Source organism: Sinohyriopsis cumingii, chromosome 17 (genome assembly GCF_028554795.1).
Source record: "Sinohyriopsis cumingii isolate HCF-2022 chromosome 17, ASM2855479v2, whole genome shotgun sequence".
Classification (NCBI taxonomy): Eukaryota; Metazoa; Mollusca; class Bivalvia; order Unionida; family Unionidae; genus Sinohyriopsis; species Sinohyriopsis cumingii.
Genome location: NC_142977.1, coordinates 63,958,434 through 63,984,233, shown reverse-complemented (window position 1 = coordinate 63,984,233; position 25,800 = coordinate 63,958,434). Strand labels below are relative to the sequence as shown.

General features: G+C 38.5%; 1 protein-coding gene across 3 annotated transcripts in view; it reads right to left on the bottom strand.

The window, feature by feature from the left end:
• Nucleotides 1-230: 230 nt before the first annotated feature.
• Nucleotides 231-25,800, bottom strand: part of LOC149779111 (polyubiquitin-like) — a 51,801-nt gene continuing 26,231 nt past the window's right edge. For 2 of the 3 annotated variants that reach the window (XM_089939666.1, XM_089939665.1), the window contains exons 2-9: nucleotides 11,367-11,448; nucleotides 10,926-11,120; nucleotides 10,221-10,460; nucleotides 9,381-9,536; nucleotides 8,648-8,730; nucleotides 7,008-7,092; nucleotides 3,806-4,024; nucleotides 231-1,325 (exon numbers count right to left, since the gene is read on the bottom strand). In XM_089939666.1, coding sequence (XP_089795792.1) covers nucleotides 697-1,325; nucleotides 3,806-4,024; nucleotides 7,008-7,092; nucleotides 8,648-8,730; nucleotides 9,381-9,536; nucleotides 10,221-10,460; nucleotides 10,926-11,120; nucleotides 11,367-11,448 — 1,689 coding nt within the window. In that variant the 3' untranslated portion in view covers nucleotides 231-696. The remainder of the gene's footprint in view (nucleotides 1,326-3,805; nucleotides 4,025-7,007; nucleotides 7,093-8,647; nucleotides 8,731-9,380; nucleotides 9,537-10,220; nucleotides 10,461-10,925; nucleotides 11,121-11,366; nucleotides 11,449-25,800) is intronic. The other variant, XM_089939667.1, reaches the window with a different exon arrangement.

Genomic DNA, 25,800 nt, shown 5'->3' with positions numbered 1-25,800 from the left:
GATTTTCAGTGGTAACTTTACGCGAGAGTTGTAGCCAAGGTGATATATTCCGAAAGGTGTGAAAGTTTCAAATCCCTGTGTGTGTACGTTCCTGGTTTATAATGAAAAGATTATGTTTATAAGATTTATATGGCATCTTAAGAATACATTTACCACAGTTACCAACTATGTGCGATTTTGAATATATTCTACCATAAATGTCACACACAAACAAAAATAATTCTAAGAAATTAAAGAGAACTTTTTATTGCCTAAAAAATTCATACATCATGGTCACGAGGATGACAAGCATGACCAAATATGCATTTTCTCTAAAAGTTATAAATGATTAAATAGACTGAAATATCATTTCAATATAAAAGGAGCAATAAAGTCGGAAACACAAATATATAGAGTAGGAAACATAAATATATACTGTTAGAGGCACAAATATATACAGTGGAAACACAAATATACACATGTTATCAATAACAATAAAGAAAGATTGTGGAATCATATTCCACCATATTAGTAATTTAATGACTAAATTTACAAAATTATAAGAACCATGTTATATTTGAAAGATCAAGAAATACGTATACTTAGATATGGCTGTAAAATCGGATATATTAAGTATACATACAGTCATTAATGAAGTCATAATGAAAAGCTCACTTAATAAATGATTACGTGTGCTCCAGTCTCGTGAAGGGGGTACTATTTGTCTGGTATTTCCTCCTGCACTGGTGCAACATTGCACGCCGAGTTGTGGGCGCCGCATTGCCAGTTCCCGTTAATGGGCACCCCTAGACATATAAAGCAGAACTTTTGACCACATCTGCAATCCATGTGCTTGCATTTATCAATATGCTCGATAAGAAGGCCACATTTGGGACATGCTCGGACAGACGGACAGTTCTTTACTCCTCCTATTTCCTTACGTTCTACGTTTCTTAGAAACTTTATACGGGGGTCAGTGCCGTCACAGTCGGGATTACTGCATCTCTGGTAATTGGTTGATGACCACTTCTTCAAGCAGTACCAGCAAAATTCATAGCGCACTCCTTTTTTCCCAGTACAAACTGGACAAATGACACAAATATCTTTCTTGCCTGGTTTCTCGCAGAGAGATTTACACTGTGGGCATTCCTGGAATTCCATTGATTTCTGGATAAAATTCTCCGTGAGTTTTGTCTCATAAGAGACCTCTTCCTGTTCTGACAGACGAACGATATTTCTAATATCGCTGTAGTCCCAGCGCTTTCCACAAGTGGGAACAGGACAACGGAAGTCAAATTTGCCACTTTCCACCTGGTTACTGCAGAACATCACCAGAGAGTTAGGACCTATAACCGGTGGAATTAGAATACGTAACTGGACAGGATTATATATATGTGTGTGTGTATATATATATATATATATATATATATATATATATATATATATATATATATATATATATATATATATATATATATATATATATGTGTGTGTGTGTGTGTGTGTGTATGTGTGTGTGTGTGTGTATAGATACTAGGTATTATGGATATGCATAGAAAGAGTAAATCAGTCTGTCTTCAATTGCTTCATAAAGCTATGTTTCAATAATAAACTTAAAATAGCATTATTCCAAGTTGTACTTAAAAGCTAGAATGATAATACCTGCAAAATAAAAGGAAAAAATAAAGCATTATTTGCTATGTAGAAAGCTATCAAAGGATGTTCACTACTGCAATTATTGCATTTTCGATGGACATCATTTGTAATATTGCTGAATATTATTACAACATAAGTGGCTGAGTTCGAGTTACTAATTCGTAGCGCAAAATGAAATATATGCAATTATACACGTGATTTGAAAATATTTTACAATTTAAAACTGGCATTTGTATCGATCAAAGGAAGTAGTTTTTAAGCAAATCGACATTATCAGATCATTATCGAACTCATCCAAGATGTATTATTGTACAACCCCTTGCTTATTTGGTAATTGTCGAAAATTGTATAAACTATAGCGCTAAGGTGCTTATTTTTGACGTCAATCAGACAGTTTCGTTAAAGTATATGTTTTGTGCTTCCATGCGGCTCACACGCATTGGATTCATTTTAGTTCATGTTTTCATGATACATACGACTGCTCTAGTGCCTAAGTGATTAGAGCGTCAGCCTCGGATGCGGGAAGTTGCAGGTTGGAACCCCAGCTGAGTCCTATAGAATAAAACTATGAAAAATGGTACTAACAGTTGCCTCGCTAGGCACTTAGCATTACGAGGTTAGTGCTTGGATTGGTATGTCAGGTGTCAGGATAATGTGACCGGGTGGGACATCATGCTACATGCTACGGCATGACTGAAACATTGTTAAAGCTACGTTAAAACCACAAAACATACAGACACATACACAACTAGTAAATATTTCGAATTCGTTGGACCTTATCCTATATTTATAGTTCTAGTTCTGTATTTTTAATTGGTACCACACATCCAGTATTGTTCTGACTTATGGTAAAATATGCCTTGTTGAAACTGACGAGGAAATGATGTTAACAGATATTTAATGGAATTAAGTTCATGCAAAATCATACTCAATATTATAAACAAGACAAATTCTTAGCAAAATAGCATACAGTGTTATTATATGTACCATCCCATCGTCGAGGATAAAAACGTGTAAAATGTCTTAACTTTTTAGTGCCTAAAACTGTAACTGAGGAGAAAACTTGAAGATAACAATTGACTGGAGATCGTTGTAGGTTCCCAAATTAAGTGTACTTTTCATGGTATATTTGTCTTGTAATTATATCTGAGCATATAAATTCAAATTAAAATCATTTTTGTGTACCTGAGATACGTGCATCTCTGAAACAAGGAAATAATATATAAAATAGACCAAATCACCCAGGAGATATGTTTATGTTAATGTAGAACAATACTTAAATGGTCCAGTTAGATGAGAAAAACTGTGGAATGAAAGCAAAGTTGTACCAAGTCCTAACTTTCTGAATGATTACATTCGTATAAAATTACTTTAGTAGTGAACTGTATTCTAAATTTGCATGAGTCTGATTTTGCAAGTTTAAAGTATTTTGCAATTTGAAACTGAAATATTTAAGCCAAGTAAATCAAAATTAAACAACACTCATTACTGAATTAATCAGAGATTATATTATAAGGATACCAAAAACTAATTTTCAGTGAATAAGATGAAATCGCCATCCTCATCCGAACACGGGCCTTTATGACATAACAGACACACAACCGAAAGCCTGATTTCATTAAGATTTTACTTGTCATCAATTCCCAATATGGACACGGGCCTCTATGACACGAGACACACACACGAAGGTCCAGTATATTTAATGTTCTACTTGTCGTCAGTTAATCGCATATGTAAAAGAGTTGTCTTATGGACAGAATGAGGAAATGCTTACTGCGCAAACGCAGAGTAGTGACTTTAGGTAAAAAGAGAAGAGCAAGTGAGTAAATTGTATGCCCTACATCAAGTTCTTTCTAAAAAGAATTTTTATCGGTTTATTTCTTCTAAAGCTTCCAATTTTATTTTATCGGTTGAAAGCGAGAACAGTTCATAACATTTTACCAGTATGTAAATAATATCTTTGATATTCTATTTTATGTAATAGCAAAACTTGCAGTATATATGCCTTTGATAAACTATTACTATCGTAATTACAGGGAGTATACATACGTCTAAGACGCTTAAAACAGTTGCCTCTTGTACGTTTGGCTACTATAATGCATACTGTATTCATTTATTACCATTGAGTACTGTCACATAAAAGCTATATTTGATAACTGTAACTAGGTACCAATAGCATGTCCACACGGCATAAGCGCTCTCGTTGCTTGGTCATCGTCTATTCCCAGCATATCTGGAAGATCTGTTAATCTTGCACCGATGGCAAAACGTCTTTCTTGTTGAGATCCTCCGCGGAGACGTAGCACCATAAAGACGGTACTCAGGTTTTTCAGATTGTAGTCCTTTAGGTGCATTACCTTGCGGTTTTCGTGTGTGCGTAAGTCTTTTGCTGGAACAAAATAATGTACTTAATGAAGCAACATTCAGAAGAGATGTTAGCAAAAACGATTAAATCTGTCTCTGATGAGCTGCATCATTTAAATCTGTATTCCGCAATATAAATGGGTACATTGAGTTAACTAATTCACATTATTGTGTGGCATCTCCACTGGAACATAAATGACAAAGAAGGCAAAAATATAAAACAAAGTGTTATGTATATGATTCAGCATATCTATCTATGTACATACGTTTTGGTCCAAGAAGTGGCATAAACAATTCGTAAAAAACTGGAACAACGCCCAGCGTGGCATACATAATTATAAAATAGCACAGTCGTCATTAAATGAAACGTTGACAAGGAAAGCTAAGGGAACGAGATCTAGATACCATTATATGAAGCAGACAAGCCCATGATTACGATGGCAGGTTATCTAATTATTTACCCCATCTATAAAATAATAAATCATATGAACACGGTAATTCTTTACAATTGTATCGAAAATTGGGTCATGCTTTCAAAGCTGCTACATAATATAGTTTACGTAAAACATATCTTTGTAGAAACTTGTGCGTTTACCAAATTACAAACCGACTAAGCTAGACCATCTGAGTGGTTGTTCGGCTGTATGACAATAAATTAGGACTTGCAGACATCCTGTCACTTTAGATCTGATTTAAGGAGAAAAATGAAGCTTTAAATTCTGCAGCATTCTTTTTTAAAATATGTTGCTATTATTTATTTTGTTTAAAACTGAAACTTGAAGAAAGGTTTATTAAACATTTGTAAATTAAAAGAGAACAAATTCGTAGAAGATAAGCCTAATGCTGTAATAATACCGGCACGTTGCTGCTGAGCCTTAGTTTATCTTTGCTAATAATGACATCTTTTTATTTCAACTGCAGACCATCGCATAAGAAACTGAAATAAATAATATATTGCTACAGAATAAATAGTTTCAATGGAAAATGAACATATTTATAGTGAATTTCGATTACATAAATTAGAAAGGAAAACATTGTACCATTCTTAACAGTCGTAAAAAGTAATACCTTTGTTCTTTTTAATTCGAAGTACTTTTATTTAGATGCGAAATAAAAAAATACATCTATCTGAACCTGTTAATTAGCCTATTGTCACCGCCTTGGTCGATTTTAATATTTTTGCCTGACTATAGATTTCGGTGACATAGCAAGGTATATTACATTGCAAGCTGCACATACATAGGCAGAATGTGAAATTGATAAGATCATATATATTCATGTATGCATTTATGCATGCATGTAAGTGTGTATGTAAAGGGTTTAACGACAATCATCACAATCCTGGCTATAACGCATTTAGTAACTTTAGGCATTGCAAAATGCACACAAAACAAAGATAAAAGCAAAACATAGTACATTTCTTAAAATACAAAGTAAAAATATATAAATCACATAGCTTGAAATCATGAACACCTTCATAGGTTTACCATCATCGCGGTATGTACAAAAGGACCTTAATTAGTCGACTAGTAAAGAGAACCTGTCTTATAATGTCCACGCAAAATGAACCACCGGAATAGAGGACGTCATCATTAAATATCGTACACGTCTAGTATCGAAAGTAAAACATAATTCGAAATATGTGCCTCACAGATAAAAAAAAAATAATCACTTTTAAAGACTACATCTACTGTATAATACTAGTGTCTTTCCTAATCCCATTCAGTCTATATATGCACTAACTGTACAGTGGTGATAACCATTATTTAGTCGGTCTTTCCAATTAAGTAAATGTTCAATGTTTTATACGATAACTTTGTTGTCATTTGTTTCGCAAATTTTTATTTAAAATAAAGTTCATAAAATTATTCCAACTATTTATTACCATCGAAAAATATTAATTCTAAAAAGTTCGCCCTCATTTCCTCCAAGTTATTTCCAGGCTGATGTAGCTATTAGCGCGTGATATTATGCACATGAGTATGTGTAAAGAAATCAAATCTCATAAAAAAAAAATTTGGTACGTTATATTTCTGCTGAAACAGTTCCACACTGCCCAGCCCATGTACTTAAACAAACACACATGTTCCACCCAGCCTACGTTTTCTAGACATACACTAAACAGTTGCAACATTAAAACAATGTTCCCATGATAGTTCGTCCAATAAGAAGAGGTTAATACAAACTAAGAATAAAAGTAAGAATAACAATAAGAATATGAAGATTAATATGACGAATAATATGACGAATAATAAGACGAAAAATAAGACGAATAATATGACGAATAATAAGACGTACACGGAGATCTCAAGCTGGGTAGATTCATACTAGCCATTATATATTAAAGTTTTAATAAGTTTTAATTCCTCAAATGTAGCAACTTTGTGGAAATTTTTAGTATTTAAGTTTTCACTCGATTTTTAAATATTTATTTAGCTACCTACTTCATAATAGGTTAACACTTTGTAATATATTTTGGTTGGCAATGTTGTTTCTTGTAAGTCTTAGGTCTTACATGTAGTTGCCCAGTAGAGAGCATGCAAATTAAAGATATATTCAAGGAAAAGTTACAAACCATATTTAACAGAGGTACTTGTATATATCTGTCGCATTTCAAAGTTCCCAAACATGTTAAATCGTCATCATTACATACGTGTCTTCACCTTTGCGTAATATATGCTTTGTTTAAAATTATAATTGTGAATACAAGATTGTGCGTTATATTATTCCTAAAACAGTTGATTATATATATATATATATATATATATATATATATATATATATATATATATATATATATATATATATATATACTTTTTGAAATTTTTTTACCTGTAACTCGTGTTTTCAAAACATTCTCAAAAAAGTTATAAATTGCTTTTACAAATTATCCCATACCAAGGCAGCTAATAAAAGACATGAAAGACTGCTAGTTGAACTTTTTGACTTTGATTTGCTGAATTGAAAGAAGTTAATTAAGCTCATAATTGTTTCTTGGAAGGACTTACAGCAATATAATAGTCTCATTGAATCTCTGTCTTGTATTTTCGTGCGTTGTGAAGCTGCAACAAACAGTTTTTCGATGGAAGCATCCTGTAAAGTTTCGAAAAAGTTTCACTCACTTGAAAATTCAAAACTTTCAAAACATGAAATCAAGCTGTTTCAAAAATATAAATAATCTCTCAAAGGAAAAAGCCCAGTTTTGTATCGTTTTCGTTTAACCGAGGAATTTTAAGTAGGTCCATAAAGTATTCAGAAATATTGAAATTAATAAAAGCAAAAGTCAGTTATAGGTTTAGTTATAGGTGCCATTAAGTTTTAATGAACTCGCAAGAAACCAGAGGTTGCAATGAGGATCAATTAAATTTCTTTCAGCCTAATTTCCATGGAAAAGAGAAGCAATTGTACAATTACGACACACATATAAACCCTTTGTAAAAAGAGGAAAAGAAGCACACACCATATATTCGGACTCTAACAAAATTTTCGATTTGATTATGAATTTAAGTAAATAACGTTACCTTAGGAAATGTATATAATTTAAAGAATAATCTTGATCGCTATTATTCATTATAGTGGATAATATGCACGCTAAAATTGTCGTATATGTAATACATGTGACATTCTAAGCTTCCGATATTTCAGTCGGGTATTAACCAACTTTTTAGGCAAGGAACGTTTTCATGCATGCTTCCCGATAAGGTCACTTGCAGACGATATTCTGATATTTTACCAGGACGATAGGCAACCTTGCAATTTCCCTTATATACGACCATCAACATTTACCATTTTGTACAAGGTAAACTAAAGCAAAATCGACTGATAAATTACAAATGTAGATATTAACAGAATTCCTGATATGTTTTCTGTTTATATAAGTTCTTTTGAGACAAGGTCTTAAGATTCAATGACTTTATTTTAACTTTCAAATTCTATATACACTAAATGGTAAATTTGCCATCATACCACATATATGGCTGCTGATGACTTATTTCTGGAACTATCTTCATGCCAATTCTTAACAACGATAATAATAATTTATTTGAAAACAATCTTTAGGGAGATGCATAACAACTGAATGCAGAAGTGACCGGAACACAATACTCTTTTGGGGGTATTACAGGTGAAACTAATCTAGAAATGGAAAGGACCACAACGTCGCAGAAGAGGATAGTGGACCATCGTAAAATTCATTTCATCGTATCAGTTATAGATGATAATAATTTGTTGGGGGCTCCGAGTGGCCGAGTGGTCTAAAGCGCTGTCCGTTACGGATCACTGCCATCTCACTTCTGTCTGCGTGGGTTCGAGTCTCAGATTCAGCCAATGGGGGTATGTGAGAAAGCTTGCCAGTAGCTTCTCGTGGGCCGGTGGTTCTTTCCGGGGTTATCCTGGGTTCTTCCTCCACCATTAATACTGGCCGCCATGTATAGCCTATCGTCTGCTGAAAAATGGCGTTAAACCCTACAACAACAACAACAACAATAATTTGTTGGGAAAAGCAGAGGAAGAAGCACAAAAGAGGAAAGAGGCGGAAGAGAAGGAGAGTTAAATTAGAATGAAGCAACAGGTCATTTAGTCGTGGCTGAATAACCAAGCTTCTAGATATGTATATAGAGAATAGTCATATAATTATACTCATAGTTACCTTATTTATGTCAATCGTGAATGTTTTCCCATCAATTCCTTTGATAAAAATCTGAATAATATCTCCACGCATTTGTGTTTCCCCTGAAAGGCAGGCGTGTATGACATAAAGTTTTATATTGAATCAAAACACTTTGACTGGCAGACGTGCACCACTGGCGAGCCGGGACACTTTAATCCGACGAAGGGAGTCAATGGTGAACTTATAAAAGCCAGTCAATTTAAAAACTGCACCGAAATGCTTTGCTATGCTTATGCTCCTCTTTACATGTTTATTTACTATATTAAAAGTAAATACTAACATCTAGAAATTATCAATGAACGAATAACTACATTTGATCTGGTTATATATATATATATATATATATATATATATATATATATATATATATATAGATGTAATTGGAACATTTAATATATATTAAAACTGAAGGCATGACTATGTAAATATATTATAATGTGATGCAGTTCCAAACCGGGAAAGTAAAGGCAAAATAACATATAATGCTAAACAGTATCTTCTTTCAATGTAACTGTGACGATTCTTAAGGCGACACGTGATAGATTCTCAGGTCAGTAGACAAAAAAAAAACCAATGGTAATCACGTGAATCCGATTGTTCATGCGTTATCTCAATCATCATAAATGATGCCACATTAAAGGCAAACACATTATTCAGAGAAATGAACTTGTAATACAGGCCATTACAAAAAACTTGGTACACGTCTTTTTACCCTGTTTGCTCAAGGCTCTTGTGTCCATTGCCATGTTCCCGATCTTAATTGCGAGTCCATCCATCGTTTTCTCCGTTTTCAATCTGGGATCCTGTACCGCCAAATCAGACCTCTTTTGCTGCTGAGACCACATCACCTTGCCCGCCTCAGACGCCGCTATATATATATATATATATATATATATATATATATATATATATATATATATATATATATATAGTTATTTATTTCCTTAGCCAGGTGCATTTTTCTTCATTATATTCCATTAATGACTTACTCCATGAAGATATACTTGATGTTCTTACGTGAAATTCTCATCATCGCAGTAAAGGAAACCAGAGATGTATGCTCCGGAAGCATAAGTATAGATAATTGAATGATGGACGGACAGAAATATGAAACAGATACAACATAATGGAACTGAAGAACTGTGAATAACAAACTGCACATCTGGACATCTAGTCAAATACACATATCAAGTCTGAGAGATACTTTGAACGGGTTGTTAATGCTCTTAATATGAAAATGTGTATAATAAAGGGAGATATATATATAGAAAAACGAACACAAAACATACACATTAAAACCAATGAACTGTAAATAGCAAAACACACATCTGGACCACTGGTCCAGTATATTTACTATGTTTATAATAGCAGATTTATTCAGCGTGGTACGAGAATATACACGTTTTAAATAATCGACCATGCATTCATAAAAAACAGATTGATTCTTTGATAATTTTAAACTCCGCTATTTGTTACGTATTTCCTATTCAAAATCATACTCTGCAATAAATTAAGAGATGGAGGTGATTTTCTTCAGAAAAGTTTTTCTTACACTGTTGAGATAGTGCCTTTGTTTCCTCTTCCAGTTTCCCAATTTCCTTCATTAGCGCTGCCTTCGTTTTCTCCTTCTCTAATCTTGCTTTAGTTGCCTCTAACTGAGCTTTCTTTTCTTGAAGTAAACGCAGCTCAAGATCATCCTCATCAACCACTATTGGGGGAGCGTGCTTACTCTCCACATATACAATGTCAGAGTTCTGCTTTATATCAACTTCATCGTGTAACTCATCTACTTCTTAAATTAAATACGATAACAACATGTTTATAACTTGATCAACACATCTATTTAAATTTTCTTAAATGAATACGATGACAATAAGCAAATAACTTGAAAACACATCCATATAAGTGTAGTTTATTATTTTATATTCAGAATTGATTCATCAATAGCCTCTAAAACGCATGAGACATACAGTTAAAATTGATGCTATTTAACAAAACAACATGTAGTGAACTGGCATCAGTCTTTTGTGATCTACAGAAATCTTGTCAAACGCGACCAACACTAATGGACATGATATTATCAACACAAAATAAACCAACTAAAAATCTCACTTGGTACAAAAATAGTTACCAAATATGAATGTTGCAAAGACAACCACCAAATAACTTGAACATATATATATATATATATATATATATATATATATATATATATATATATATATATATATATATATATATATATATATATACATACCTATGGCATCTTCAAAAATCGTCAACATCTCTGTAAAATCTGCCTTGGCAGTCTTTTCTTCAGAACAAATATCGAGTTCTTTTTCTTCACGTCCCACTGCTAGATGGACAGTCATAAGGATGATATCTTGATTTTCTAATCCATAGTCCTTCAGGTACATTGTTTTGCTGTCTGTTGCTGCAACTAATTGTTTTGCTGAAATTCGATCATCATTCTTGTAATGATAAAAGTTTGCATATTCGTATAGCAGAAATACTCTATAGGATACTGCAATGCTATGATTCATAATGAGAACAAGAGAAAGCTGTACGTCAAGTTTACATGATTTTCTTTTATAACCAAAGTAATTTCCACTCTCAAAATAGTGTGAAAAATTATGACAGTTTCATTGCTGTTATATTTTATAACTGTGTGGAATTAATATTGGCTTAAAATACTTACATTCATGAAAGAGTTTCACGGATTTTGTCTCAATTCCTGTGCGTTCCGCCACTACAGCATACAGATTTTCGATAGATTCATTCTGCAAAATAATATGATCTTTCAGCAGGTACAATACCAACACCAATAGAATGTCATAAATGAAAAGACGATATTGGTTCAAATTATTCTCTAAAACATTATAACCAGTTATGTCGACTATCCCATAAATGTGTAACCAAATAATGTGCCTGTGATCACATTTTGGTGACGAATGTCTCTCCTGGAATAGTCTGGTGGATCAGGAACATTTGTTTCTGGTCTCAGATTTGTGAATAAATGTTTATATTGGTCCTCACTATTTGATTAAACAAATCATTAACACTATAACTTTGCCTAACTCTTTATGCTTAGGAATACCCGAATTCAAGTTAAGTGTTCTTTGTCCTATTTGACAATTTTCACACTTTGAGAGTAAGCGAAGAACTGAAGCGAAATCTTGATATTTATCAAGGGGTTGCACTGTAGGGGCATAACCAGGCAATAATCGCATCTTGTAACCAGTGGGTAACTGAGGACTCGAGATTAAGTTGTATTTGCTCCAACTATTAAAAAGGGTAAGTTTATATTTATGACACATGTTCTTGCAATCGTCATTTGGTTGAACTCTGAATTCTGTATAAAGCGACTTCTTCCTATAGTCTAAACTGGCTAAGTGGTAGGAAATAAGTGAGTTAGAAGTGAAATAGTGTAACTGATAATAATACACAAGATACTCGTCACGTTTCATATAAAATAACAAATCCAATCTTGAATCATAAATACTTCCGCAACATTTGATTAGAACGTCTAAAATAGGTAACTATTTACAAAAATAGGTGTATGAAAAATCAACTGATCCCACTATAATTCTGGTTAAATAATAATGATTTATCAATCACTCGTTGATACGGTGGTACTTCCCATAATGAACGAAATAAGTTCAGCTTGCTCATTCACAAAGGAACATATCCCAAAAGTACATGAGCGGCTGAATCAAGTTCGATGACACTGAGTTGACACCCATCGAGACATACCATTTGGCCCTCTCATGAAATAATTTCTGCCAAAGTCTACGCACACACCAACAAAATGCGATCCCCGATCGGTTGCCAAAAGCTTGTGCGGTATCATAGCTTGCATCTGCGCATGAACGTACTGCTGCTCGCAGATATCTTTGACAGTTTTCGTGATATCGCAAGAAATGCAGGTGTATAATTTCAACCACGCACATTACTTTACGTCATCTGGAATGTCATGAGACGCTCTCTCGTTAACGGCAAACATGGACGTTGAACTGGTGACCGATATTGATCAGCATTTGTTTGTTGAATTTTGAATCTGCTGTGGTATTTCGATGGCGAGCTACCATTATGCTCGTGATAACAGACCGAACATGAACGGGTATTATCCAGCTGCTCCGAAATCATGTATTTTGCATCTAAATTTTTAAAAAAATGGTTTGTCATTGTTGCAGAACCTACCTGTTGGAAGTTTTGAATGAAGTTATCCCAAGAACATATAAATTGAAACACATTTGACATATACACGAGTACGACAACAGCACTAACCAATGATATTTTTATGAAATTGATATAGAATACTCTAAAGACCTTCACCACAAGCAGGAGATTATCAAGAAGCTGATGGTGCCCTTTGAATGGCTGGTCCCGTATCAGTTTGGAATTAAAGACGAATCCGAACGAATGTTTACTGAATGTCCCAAACGTGTCAAACATCGTCAGACTAAAATAATAAAAAATTCCACGCACGAAATCTGCAGCTTTATTTACAATTAGGAAATCATATAAATAGAATCCATATGGTAGATGTATTTGCGCACAACATACGAATGAAACAAATCTGCAAAAGATGCTAAAATGAGTGTGAGAAAGGCTTATTAATAATTCAGTATTCGGACAAATGGAGATTTTACGAGTACGATGTCAGTAGTACAACATCCAAACCGAAGCTGGCAAAGCCCATCTGTGTGGGCGCGTCAGTGTGGGAAATTATTTGTATGAAATTTATTACAACAAGATCAAACCGCGGTACAGCGATAATGTAAATAGGTTGCACAGATAAGAATTCGTGGATGATGTTCATAACCATCGACAATATGTATTCCGGTATTTCAGTGTTTAACACCAACGTGAATTTTGATGTTACACATATAATATAAGTTCCTGAGATTGCGAATCTGCCATAATAGGTTTAACTTGAGTTTGATTTGTGGTAGGAGTTTATATGGGGCATCACACACAGTATGAAGATATAATTGTATTATACAACAGTTACAATATTCAACAACTAAAATGGCATGCAAGAAAAGGAAATAAACATGATGCTTGACAAAATCAAGACTTTGAGAGTGACTGACTTTTTCTTAACAACTCAGGCACAGTGACATGGTTCCATATTTTCGCGTAGTAATCATTGCTCCAGCTGGATTAGGGAAACAAATTAACTGTTTTGAATCTAATTATGAGATGGTTAACGTGGGGTTGCCTTAAGTGATTGCACCGACGGTAGATGATCCACCGTTGTACGATGTGCGCAAAGATTTTACGATATTGCTTCATTCCTCCTTGAGAAGTATTTCGTTCACCGATGCATAAAACACATATGTGATATGTTTGACATAACGAGCCTAAAGTAAACCAATACAGCATTAACTGTTGCTTATAATTCATTGTATCATTGCAAATATTATTTGATGTGCCGAAAGACGTTTCATTGTATTAACTTCGTATTATGTCTGCGGACTTTTTATTATCGATATAATGACAAAGTCCAGAACATATCGTGCGGGTTTGGATAAAACAAATTAACACACGAGAAACGTAAGCATTGTTCATTGAAGAATATGAAGAGCAACGCAGCAAAGCTTCTTGCGAGCAGCAAGAACCGATATGTAATGTCATAGCCGACTAAAAAGTGACAAATATATTTTAGAGTCGAGACAAACTGTACGGGAATATGACACAGCGGGCTTTGAACAAACGTTTGAAACCTCTGATCAAACCCATGCACTATACCGTAGAAGAGTGAAGAAAGTCGCAACGGTGATAGGAACAGAAATAATAAGCCGAAGCCAATATAGGCTTTCCTGGGACGCTTAGTATTCTAGAACAAACCAATGCTAAGATGCGTAAGACTATTTTACTTACGCAACCATCCGGGTACAAGCCAAAGATGGAAACCGAACCTAAATTCTTTAATGAAGATTCTTGAGAGTGGATCCATGAAAATCATATGATTGCCGCTATTAGTGCGTCATTCAGCTGAAAAGACGTTAGGTACGCATTCTCAATAAACAAGTGCATGATTGAAAAGTGATGGGTAATGACAATACATTAGTAGTGAAAGGGGCCACCCTACGGACAATGGGAATTAGCATTACAGGGACCCCTGGGCCACTCTACGGACAATGGAAATTTAACATGGCGAAAAATCGTGGGCCACTCTACGGACAAGGGGAATTTAACATGGGATTTTTTTTTAAAAAAATTTTTTTAAAAAAGGGGTAGGCAATGGAAAGGCTATCTCTTTTCGTGAAATATGGCTGGCCCTGAAAAGGGCCTTTGGTTTATGTTAATATGCCCTTAGCATAAAGGGCATTTGCGACATCTTCTTTTCCTCAAACTTCGTCTTACAGCAGGGCCATACATCAGAGTCCTCTTGAGGCAACCTTGTCTCTCTATATAGACTCTTCTTATCCACAGGCTGCTGTTGGTCCTGTGGACAACGGTCCACTTGGATCGGACATACATGAGCATGTCCGTCCTGAACATCATTGTTGACACAAGGGTTGAAGATTCAACGTCGGTCCACATGTTGAGGCTCCGAGAATAGGTGAATCAATGCAGTGAACTGCGCTTATTTATAGGGACAGAAAGGATTGAAACGGATTGAGTTCATTCACCAATCCGAACACGCGTTACAGAATTCAGTCAGCCCACATCCAATCCGAAGAGAGCAGTCTGTGACGTCACGTAGTCAATATAGATTCGCTAGCGCTTGTGTGCAGTCAATCTATGCGACAGTGATTCAACATGACGGAAACTCAGAAAACGATCCAGTGGGGTGCACCAGCAGGGGAGACCGCCCAAGGGAACCCGGACTTACTTTCAGAAGAGGTGAATTGGGATTTTGTGGATTTTCTCTCCTCGCAAGAATTTGTTCCGGAACCTTCGTTACCTTCTTCATTACCGCAAGTGGAGAATTTTAGACAGAGACAGAAAGAAGAATTGGAGAAATTTATACAACGACAAAAGGAAGCGGAACAGGCTTTTCTCCTACAGCAACAGCAACAAGAAGAAGAGGTAAGAAAAAAACAACAGCAAGAAGAAGTAGCAGCAAAGAAACAAGAGGGTGAAAATCAAACGGTCACGGTACTGTTGGACATTTTAGCGGAGTTAAGAAGTCTGAAACAAATGTATCAGACTTCTTTATCACGACCGAAGAGAATACGACCTTCCCGAGCCAAACATGTTAACCCTGTGACTAAGCCTACCGTACCACCCTTAGTGATTTCAACCCAATCATTATCATCATTACGCAGTCCAGAAGTAGGCCTTGGCCGTGGCAAAGGCTTAAGGCAGTTAAAATTGATTGCTTAAACTCACCCCTGCACCATAAAGAAAAAAGGCCCTTTTCAGGGCCACCCACATTTCTCGAAAAGAAATACAATTTCAATTTGCCAATAACTCAAAAAAAAAAAATAACTCACCCATTTTACCCTTATAGTACGTGTCTGTGTATGAGTGCGTGAGTGTAGCTTCTTATTTTAAAATCAAAACTCAAAGACTCTTACCATATATCATTCATTTATTCTTTTCTCCATTTTTTACAATCCAATTCACAATTCACATCACAACACTTTAATCAAAAGTTCATTGATTTCTTCTTTTCTCCTTGTTTAGTCTCTCTGTTTTTTTAATTTCTTCACCGTCACACTCTTTTCCTCTTCTTCTTCCTCCTCGCTTTCTTCCCTTCTTCTTTTTTTCTCCTGTTTCTTTTTCTTCACCTGTCTTCTTTCTTCCTCAGAAGAATCCCTCTCTTCCTCTGAAGAATCCCTCTCTTCTTCTGAAGAATTCCTCTTATCTTCTGACTCCTCTTGTTTCTTTTTTGGGCAATCTGGAGACCAATGTCCTTTTTCTTTACAATAATAACAGGTATCTTGACTTTTGTCTTTTTTATCCCCTGTTTTTTTTCTTTTTTGACGGTCTGGACACTCTGAAGACCAATGCCCTTTCTTCTGACAGATATAGCAAGTATCTTGACTTTTATCTCTAAAGGAAGGAGAGTAGTCCGTAGGCTGGTCTGAAGAGAATTTTCTAATGACCCCTCGCAAAGCTCTGACGAAACGTTCCATCTGGTTAGTCTCTTCCATCGTTGTGCTCGGCTTGAGAGTGAAATGAATAGTGAAAGGACAAGACACACACCCTTTTATATACGCTGGTCTGCTATGACTATAAAGTAGTTTATGGTGTTTGAACTTGAGTCATTTGACTTTTTGCTTTCAAGATGAAACGATCCCATTCATTCGAGAAGAAAGAAGAAGAAAGTAAGAGGCAGAAACGTGATCTATCGCCTCGTACCAGGGCTGAAATCTTGGCACAAATTCATGCCAGTGATTTTGAAGAGGACATGAGTGAACCAGAATCCGAACCCTCTAAACCAAGTTCATCACCCTTAGTTAACCCTGAAAATTACTATTCCATTCGAGAGACGGAAAAGCGCTCCTCTAGAAAATTTAGAACCACGGCTTACAAATACACGGTGAAGTTTAAAGATTTCAAGGCTGAAGTGCCGTTAGAGAAAGCAGAAGTGTTCATCACTGAGGTGTGGGGTTCTTTGCTCACTGCACTCAAGCGACAATGTCAACCCAAAGAAGACGATCGCTTGAGACTTTCCATACAACACGACGGTTTGAAATCCCCTGTTTGGATCGAGTTTAGCACCCCTGCAGAATTAACTGCTTCCAAAGTCATGGACAAGATTCAACACGTACAACAATCTAATGATCAGTTTGACATCACCGATGGTAAAGCCACACTGGACATGACCCACGTCTCTCCTCCTCAAGGGACAGGACGCAAAAAGATGTTATTGGTGGACGACCTTCGCAACACCAAAACGAGTCTCGTCCGAATTAACAACCCTCATGACCAGATGTGTTTAGCCCGTGCCATCGTGGTGGGACGAACCTATGCCAACAAGAACGACACGGTAGAATGGAAAAGAACCTGGGACACTATTCAACGTTCCGACCGAGCCAAACAACGAAACGAAGCAGAACTCCTGTTACAACAAGCCGGACTGTCCAAAGACTCACCCTGCGGCATTCCCGAGATGCAAAAATTGCAAGATGTCCTAGCTCCACGCTACACCTTGAAAGTGCACCCTCAAGAAGTGCGCGGGCCTCTGTTGTTTCGAGGCCAACATTTTAAGGACGGAAAATACATTCACCTTTATCATCACGATGAACATTTCGATACCATTACCAGTATCACTGGATTCCTGGGATACAGATATTACTGTGAGAAATGTGACTATGGTTATAATAATCGAGAGCAACACAAACATTGTGGATGGAAATGCTCAGGATGTTTGGCCTCTCCACCCTGTCTGAGCGAAGAACCAGTGCCTTGTTCAACTTGTCTGCGCACGTTTGTCAGCCCTACCTGTTGCCAACAACATTTGAAGACGCAAGGTTCACAGAAGAAATGCGCTTGTCAACTCCTGAGATTGTGCCCTACGTGTGGACAAGGCATACGTACCAATAATACCAAGGCACACGTATGTTCAGGAAAGAAAAAATGTCACATTTGTCACCACATCGTGGACTTGGAACACGAATGTTACGTGCAGAAATACCAACCCCCACCAGAGAAAGAGGACGGTCACAAGAAGAAAGGCAATTTCATCTTTTTCGATTTCGAATGCATGCAAGAGACTGGCATTCACATTCCTAATTTCTGCGTGGCTCATCGAGCGTGCGAGAAGTGCATTCAAGAACCTATCTTCAGTCATTGCCCTCACTGCAGCAAGATTCCCGGAGGGCGTGAAAAAATCTTTCGGGGACCAAACACGTTAGCCGATTTTGCCCAATGGGTCTTAGACCCCGTCGACAAGACGTGGAGCCAAGAGGACATCGAACGTTACCGAGATTGTCATCGTCATGCCACGGTGATGGCTCACAATTTCTCCGGATACGATGGACAGTTTCTTCTCAGATACTATACGGAACAAGGCACCGAGCGTCCTAAAGTGACTTTGAACGGAGCCAAAATCATTTTCATGCAAGTGGGACAAGTACAGTTTAAAGATTCTATGAGCTATTTGGCCATGCCTTTGAGTCGAATGCCTAAAACGTTTGGAATGACAGAAATGGCTAAAGGGTACTTTCCACACTTTTTCAATACGGAAGCCAATCAACACGCCGTTCTACCCCATTTGCCTGAGGCTCACTATTACGACCCCGACAACATGCGTACCGAACAACGAGAAGCTTTCTACGCTTGGTACCAGGCTCACGCCTCGGACCCTTTCGACTTTCAGGAAGAAATGCTAAAGTATTGTCGTTCCGACGTGGACATTTTACGGCGTTGCTGTGGAAAATTTCGAGAACTGTTCATGGAACACGGAGGGGTCGATCCTTTGAAAGAAGCTTGCACCATTGCCAAAGCGTGTTCCTTAGTGTATCGACAACGATTCATGAATGAAAAGACCGTGGCTGTCATCAGTCCTCAAACGACCCACTTTGTCAAACGTCAATACTCGGTCAAAGCCCTACGTTGGTTACATTACTTGTGCGACAAGGAAGACAAGTGGATTCAACATGCCCGCAACGGAGGGGGCGAAAAGACCATCGGAACGTATTCGGTCGATGGCTGGGACTTAGAAAACCCCAAGATCGTGTACGAGTTTAACGGTTGCTTATTTCACGGATGTCCCGTCTGTTACCCTGACCGTGGCACTAAAAATCAGTTTTTACAACGAACATGGAAGACTTGTACCAGGACACTTGTCAGCGACGCCTAAAGTTAGAACAGCAAGGATACCAAGTGGTGGAAATGTGGGAACACGAGTACGATCACCGTTTGAAAACCGATCCTGAGTTTAAACGCCTCGTGGAAAGTTACCAGTTCATGGACCCGTTGAACCCGAGGGATAGTTTGTACGGAGGAAGGACCAATGCCACCTGTTTGTTGTACCAAGCCGACGAAGAGAAAGGAGAAGAAATCAAATACTTGGACGTGTGTTCGCTGTATCCCTACGTGTGCAAATATTGTCGCTTTCCTGTAGGGCACCCGCAATTGCTAACGGAACACATCGACCTGAAAAACATTCGACAATACGAAGGCTTGATCAAGTGTAAAATTTTGCCTCCCACGAACCTATACCATCCCGTCTTACCTCACCATTGTCAAGGCAAACTGATGTTTCCCTTGTGCCGTACTTGTGCCGAAACGTGCAACCAAGACCAACCTTGCCATCACAGCCAGGAAGAAGAGGCCTTGACGGGAACCTGGGTCAGCGTAGAATTGTTCAAAGCTCTGGACATGGGATACCAACTGTTAGAAGTGTACGAAATTTGCCACTTTCCCAAGACACAACAATACCACAAGGGTGACCCCACGCAGAAAGGCATTTTCGCAGACTACGTGGATGCCTTTTTGAAACTGAAGCAAGAAGCCAGCGGCTATCCTTCCTGGTGTCACACTCCCGAAGACCAAATAAAATTCAAAGAGAAATACTACGAACAAGAAGGCATCACTTTAGACCACATCGAGAAAAACGAAGGCAGGCGATCGTTTGCCAAAGTGATGTTAAATTGCTTGTGGGGTAAAATGGCACAACGACCGTGTTTACCCAAGACGGAATATTTGACAGAACCTTCCCGCTACTTCCAGATGATTCACGACAAAACCAAATACATGAAACACGTGGACGTCGTTCGAGAGAATTTGATCTTGGTCAATTACGAAGAAGATCTGGACTTTGTACAAGACGACCCTTTTGGAAATGTCATCATTGCGGCTTACGTGACAGCCCATGCTCGCTTAAAATTGTACGAGACTTTAGAACTGTTAGGGGAACGCGTCCTGTACTTTGACACGGACAGTTGCATTTACATCCATCACCCGATTCAACATCACCCTAACATCGAAGGAGACCGTTTAGGAGCCTGGACAGACGAGCATCCCGACGACAAGATTTTAAGTTTCGTCAGTGGCGGTCCCAAAAATTACGGCTACGAATACCGTGACAAACAAGGAGAAGTGCACACGACGTGCAAAGTGAAAGGATTGACTCTGAATTATCGTACCAGTCGATTGGTCAACTTTGGGGTATTGAAAGAAGCCTTGCAATCGGGAGAGGATGGAAACTTTAAAGTGACCACCTATCAACCGAACAAGATTGTACGTTTACCCACTCACCACATCGTCAGTCGACCCTTGGAAAAAATCTATCAAATTGTATACCAGAAGCGAGTTCGACTTCCCAATCATTTCACCTTACCGTACGGTCACGTCGGTATTGGTCTGTATATAAAAAGGAACCCTAGGCAAAATCGATAGTTCATTGTGACTACCAAGACCGAGCGAACAAGATGAATACTTTCAGAGAAACACAGAACAAGTTGTTTAGAAGGGCACAATTCAAGTGTGAGGCTTCGGAAGTGGAATGCGATTGTGAGCCTTGCGATGGGTACGATGCTGTACCTTGTGACCTGAGCGATTCCATAAAGCATCATGGGAACTTTAGTGCCCCTACCCCTATCATGGAAAGTGATGCTGTGCGTGTCAAACCTGTGGGATGCGAAAGTGATGCCGCTCGTCCTCTTGGACATTTTACTGGGTTTCGTTTTAAAGGGGAATGTTCACCTTCACGTCTACCCCCCTACGGATGTCATCCAGCCCTGAGCAAACTCCTACCCATGTCACTCAACCCTCATCGAAACGAACCTGTGAAAGACGAATATTCGTTCCCTGTGCGTTTGTCGGAATACTGCGACTTTGAAAATCGTCTTCAATCGTTCAAAGGAAAATGGCCTAAGTATCTGGGAGGACCGACCCCCGAAGAATTAGCCAGAGCCGGATTTTTCTACTTGGGCGAAGGAGATAAAGTCAAGTGCTTCAGTTGCGGTGTGTCACTTCACCACTGGGAACCGCAAGATTCGGCCTACGTAGAACATGCTCGATGGTCACCGAATTGTCATTACTTACCCTTAGTGGGACCGAGACATTGAAGTAACTTCTTACCATAATAATCTGTTCATGGATACTTTACAAGAGAACATTCGTGCTTTGCCTGTGGAGTTGAGAGAACGCATTTATCGAGAACTGGTCAAAATACAAGTGAAACGTAAAGAACAATTGCATCCGTTACGTCACCGGTGTTTGAACCACTGGTACCTGAAAGCTATACAAGGATTGATTCAATTGAAAGTGTTCCATCGGACAGACATTGATCAACGATCCTCTAGTTTTCAAAAGGATTGGTTTGGTATGGACGATTGTAGTTACATCATTGTAAACGTACTGCATCGAATTCCAGAGGAAGAGTTAACGAATTACCAACATCTTGAACACAATGTCAACTTAGTGAAAGAGGAAACTTCTGAATGAATTGTAATGTGTAGATTAGTGACTCAACGATTTAAATTCGACACTGAAGTGAAACCATGTTTGTGCAAAGAGTACATTTCTTGTGTCAGACCAAAGAGGATTTAGTATGACCTATTCATGGATACTTTGCTAGAGAACATTCGTGCTTTGCCTGTGGAGTTGAGAGAACGCATTTACCGAGAGCTGGTGAAAATACAAGTCAAACGTAAAGAACAATTGCATCCGTTACGTCACCAGATCTTTAACCACTGGTACCTGAATGGTATAAGAGAACTGATTCGTCAGAAATTGTTTCAGTGGTCAGACCTTGTTCAACACTTTGAGTTAGTGAATGATCGAAATGTTCATTATTTTGGTTACTTCGAGATTCACCTACAGCAATACATTGAGGAAGACAAGTTAAAGGATTATCAACATATTTTACGTGGAATCTACTTAGCGGAAGAGGAAACTTCTAAACGAACTCTGAAGTTTCGGTTACAGTATGCAAGATTTAGATTCCCTACTGGAGAACGAAGATCTCTGGCTAGAAAGTACGTGTATTGTTTCCGAAACAAAGAGACTATAAAAACAGGCTGCCATGCCACGACTTATGTCACATGTCATCCAACAGATTCCGTGGAAGGAACTCAATGACCATATTCAAACCGTGGATCATTACCATCGATTATTACAAGAACTGTATCCATTCAATTTGGGACGACAAGTGGTGTGTGTCTTAGTGACTTGTTTTTTGGGATTTCGTTTACCAGCCGATTCTTTGTGGACTCTTTACGATCAGTACTTACCACCTCCATGGCCTTAAATGGTCACGAAAAACTCCTTTTGCTCAAAGCCTTGCGGTTTCATCTGGATACTTCTCGACCTCAACAGGAAAAAAAGATTCGTCAACTTTTAGCTACCCAAGACGTGTATGACGATGTGTGTGTAGCTTGTGACTTACACCCTCATTGGACAGATGTTCGTGACTGGAAAAAGGGGGGTTTTGAGGCTTGGACCCAAGAAGTGGCCCAGTATGCACAAGAGTTGTTCAAGGAAAAAAGTTACTTTTCAACCTGTGTTAGTGACGGTGCCAGAAGAACCCGTCACCGAGAACAACCACTCGCTTCAGGACAGGACTGTCATGGACATTCCTGAAAGGTCATTCCGGGAGGACACTTGTGTGACAATACCTCATGTAGAGACTGTAAGAACATTACACACTGTCCCTAGGACATCTTGGTTAACCAAAACATGTTGTACAGACACTTGTTTATATTCCACTTTGATCGCTTTGCTGTGTTTTATATTCCTGTACATCACTATTTGGGTTGTATGTATTTTTGTCTTTCGTGTTCATATTTGAAACATTCAATAAACGTGTTCTGAAAAAAGTATATAAACTCTTGTCTTGTTTGTTTTTCGTGTCACAAGTGACATTTCTCACACCATGGCTACCTCTGCTGTCTCTGCTCCCTCTTCCTCTACTGTCAAAGTCATCGACGAACACTTAGATCGTGCCAGTTGGGAGGCTTTGTATCTTCGCCATCCCTTTAACATGCTCATTGCTGGACCTAGCGGTTCAGGCAAAACCGAATTCGTCAAACGTTTGATCGAGCATAAACATCATTTGATCGATCGGCCCCCTCAACGGATCGTGTGGTGTTACAAAGTGTGGCAATCGGCGTACAGCCTTTTGCGAGAAAGTCAAGGCGATTCCATCGTGTTTGTGGAAGGCATTCCTAAAGAAGACGACGGCATCGTCTCTGACTCCCGTCAAACCCATTTGGTCATTTTCGACGACATGTTAGGAGAAGACGAAGAAGAAATTAAATTGTGGTTCACGCGCAAAGGGCATCACCGTAATGCCAGTGTCGTTTACATCACCCAAAATTTGTTTCAACAAAGTAAAGCCCATCGCACCATCAGTCTCAATGCGCATTACGTGGTCTTGTTTAAAAGCCCTCGAGATAAATCGCAAGTGCAAGTCTTAGCCAAACAGTTAGGAACGCCTTGGCTGACTCAGGCGTACGACGATGCCACTCAAACACCACACGCCTATTTACTCGTCGATTTGAAACCTACGACCCCCGATGATTTGCGATTTCGTACCCACTTGTTTCACCACTGGTGCCAAGACGGAGGACCTGTCCTGTACACGTCTCCGTCCTCGACTTCATTTCACTCCCCATGAAAAAAAATCTATAAAAACCTCAGACCCTTTTTCGTCTGTCTCACACAGTGTGAACATGACGTCCCTTCAGTCGCATCTTCCCGTCAAATTGATTCGTGCCTTGTATGGCATCAGTCGAGAAAAAGATCCACAAACACGAGCTCGTGTCTTAGAAGCTAGTCTCAAAGAAGTCTTACGATGGTTTACGGTGACGGCACGTCAATTACTCCAAGGAATCATTCAGATTCCTCATCAAACCCAACGCTTTTTCGATCGAAACAAAGTCGCTTTGGTCCAACTGGCCGATCCCCGCATCGACACTCAAACCAAAAAACAAATCATTTTGAAACCTGGAGGGAGCGGTACTCTAGGAGGGGTCATCATTCGCTCACTCTTAAGATGGGATCCTAATGCCCCCAAAGTTATCCCTAAGACAAAAGTTCAACGAAGCCCCAAGAAGAAAAAGACCAGGTCCCCAAAGGGAAGAACTTCTCCAGTGGCAGGACCCTCCTCTTACCAGACACCACCCCGAAAAAAGAAAAGAAGCCCCCAGAAAAAGAAACAGAGAAAAAGTCCTCAGAAAAAGAAAAGTCCACAGAAGAAAACTAGTCGCAAGAGAGGCACTGCGGCCAGGACTTCTCCGTTGATGACCCCCAAAAGAACTTCCCCAGTGGCAGGACCTTCCAATTTAGCGGCAGTGGCTGCTGCTCACAAAGTACCTTCTCCCAAAATCAAAGTCCATGAAAGATCGGGCATGTTGCAAAGTTTACTGGATTTGTCCAAGCAAGAACTGGCTCGATTTAGTCCGTTACGTACCCCTGCACGACGTGTCATGCCTGTCCTCAAACTGATACGACGTAAAGACAATCAATGGCGACGCGTTCCAGTATAAAAAAGGCCTGTGACCGAGTAGGATATCAGTGTTTTTTGGTGCTCCTGAAGACTCAAAGATGTCACCCTCCAGAAAACCCCAAGGAAAGAAAAGGAAAGGACTACCACCACGTTTAGCCAAACATGGGGACATGTTATCTGTCCTGTCCAAAGCTTCTCCACCCCTACGAAAAAAACTCATTCAAACGGCCTCCAAAGAGGTCATCGATACCGTGTGCGAATGTTGTTTGAACGTTTTGAAAGGCACGATCCCTTTGTCCAAACACCAGAAACAATGCTTAGGCAAACATCGTCACGTTCTTCGGAAAATGGTTCAAAAGAAAATTCCCATTCGTCAAAAAAAGAAGATGTTGGTCCAACGTGGAGGCATTTTACCTCTCTTGTTAGGCCCCATACTGAAAGGAGTCTTGGGAACCATGTTGGGAGGACTGGTGGGAGCAAGATAAAAAGGCCCTCGGAAGTCCCAAGATCTCAGAATCGACCCCTGACAACCCCATGGAAGGACGAAAACTAGCTTTAGTGCCTTACAAACGATGGATGGAATACCATCGGTGGCAAGAACAACGCACCCCGCATTTACCTCCCAATCCCAATTTGAGCGAGATGTCCCAGTTACAACACGAATTGCAGTCCTTGATGGATCGCCAAGATTTGTCCGAAACAGAAAAATCGCAAAAGTACGGTCAACTCTTGCAAAGACTGCAACTCTTTCACCAGAAAGCTTTAGACGAAA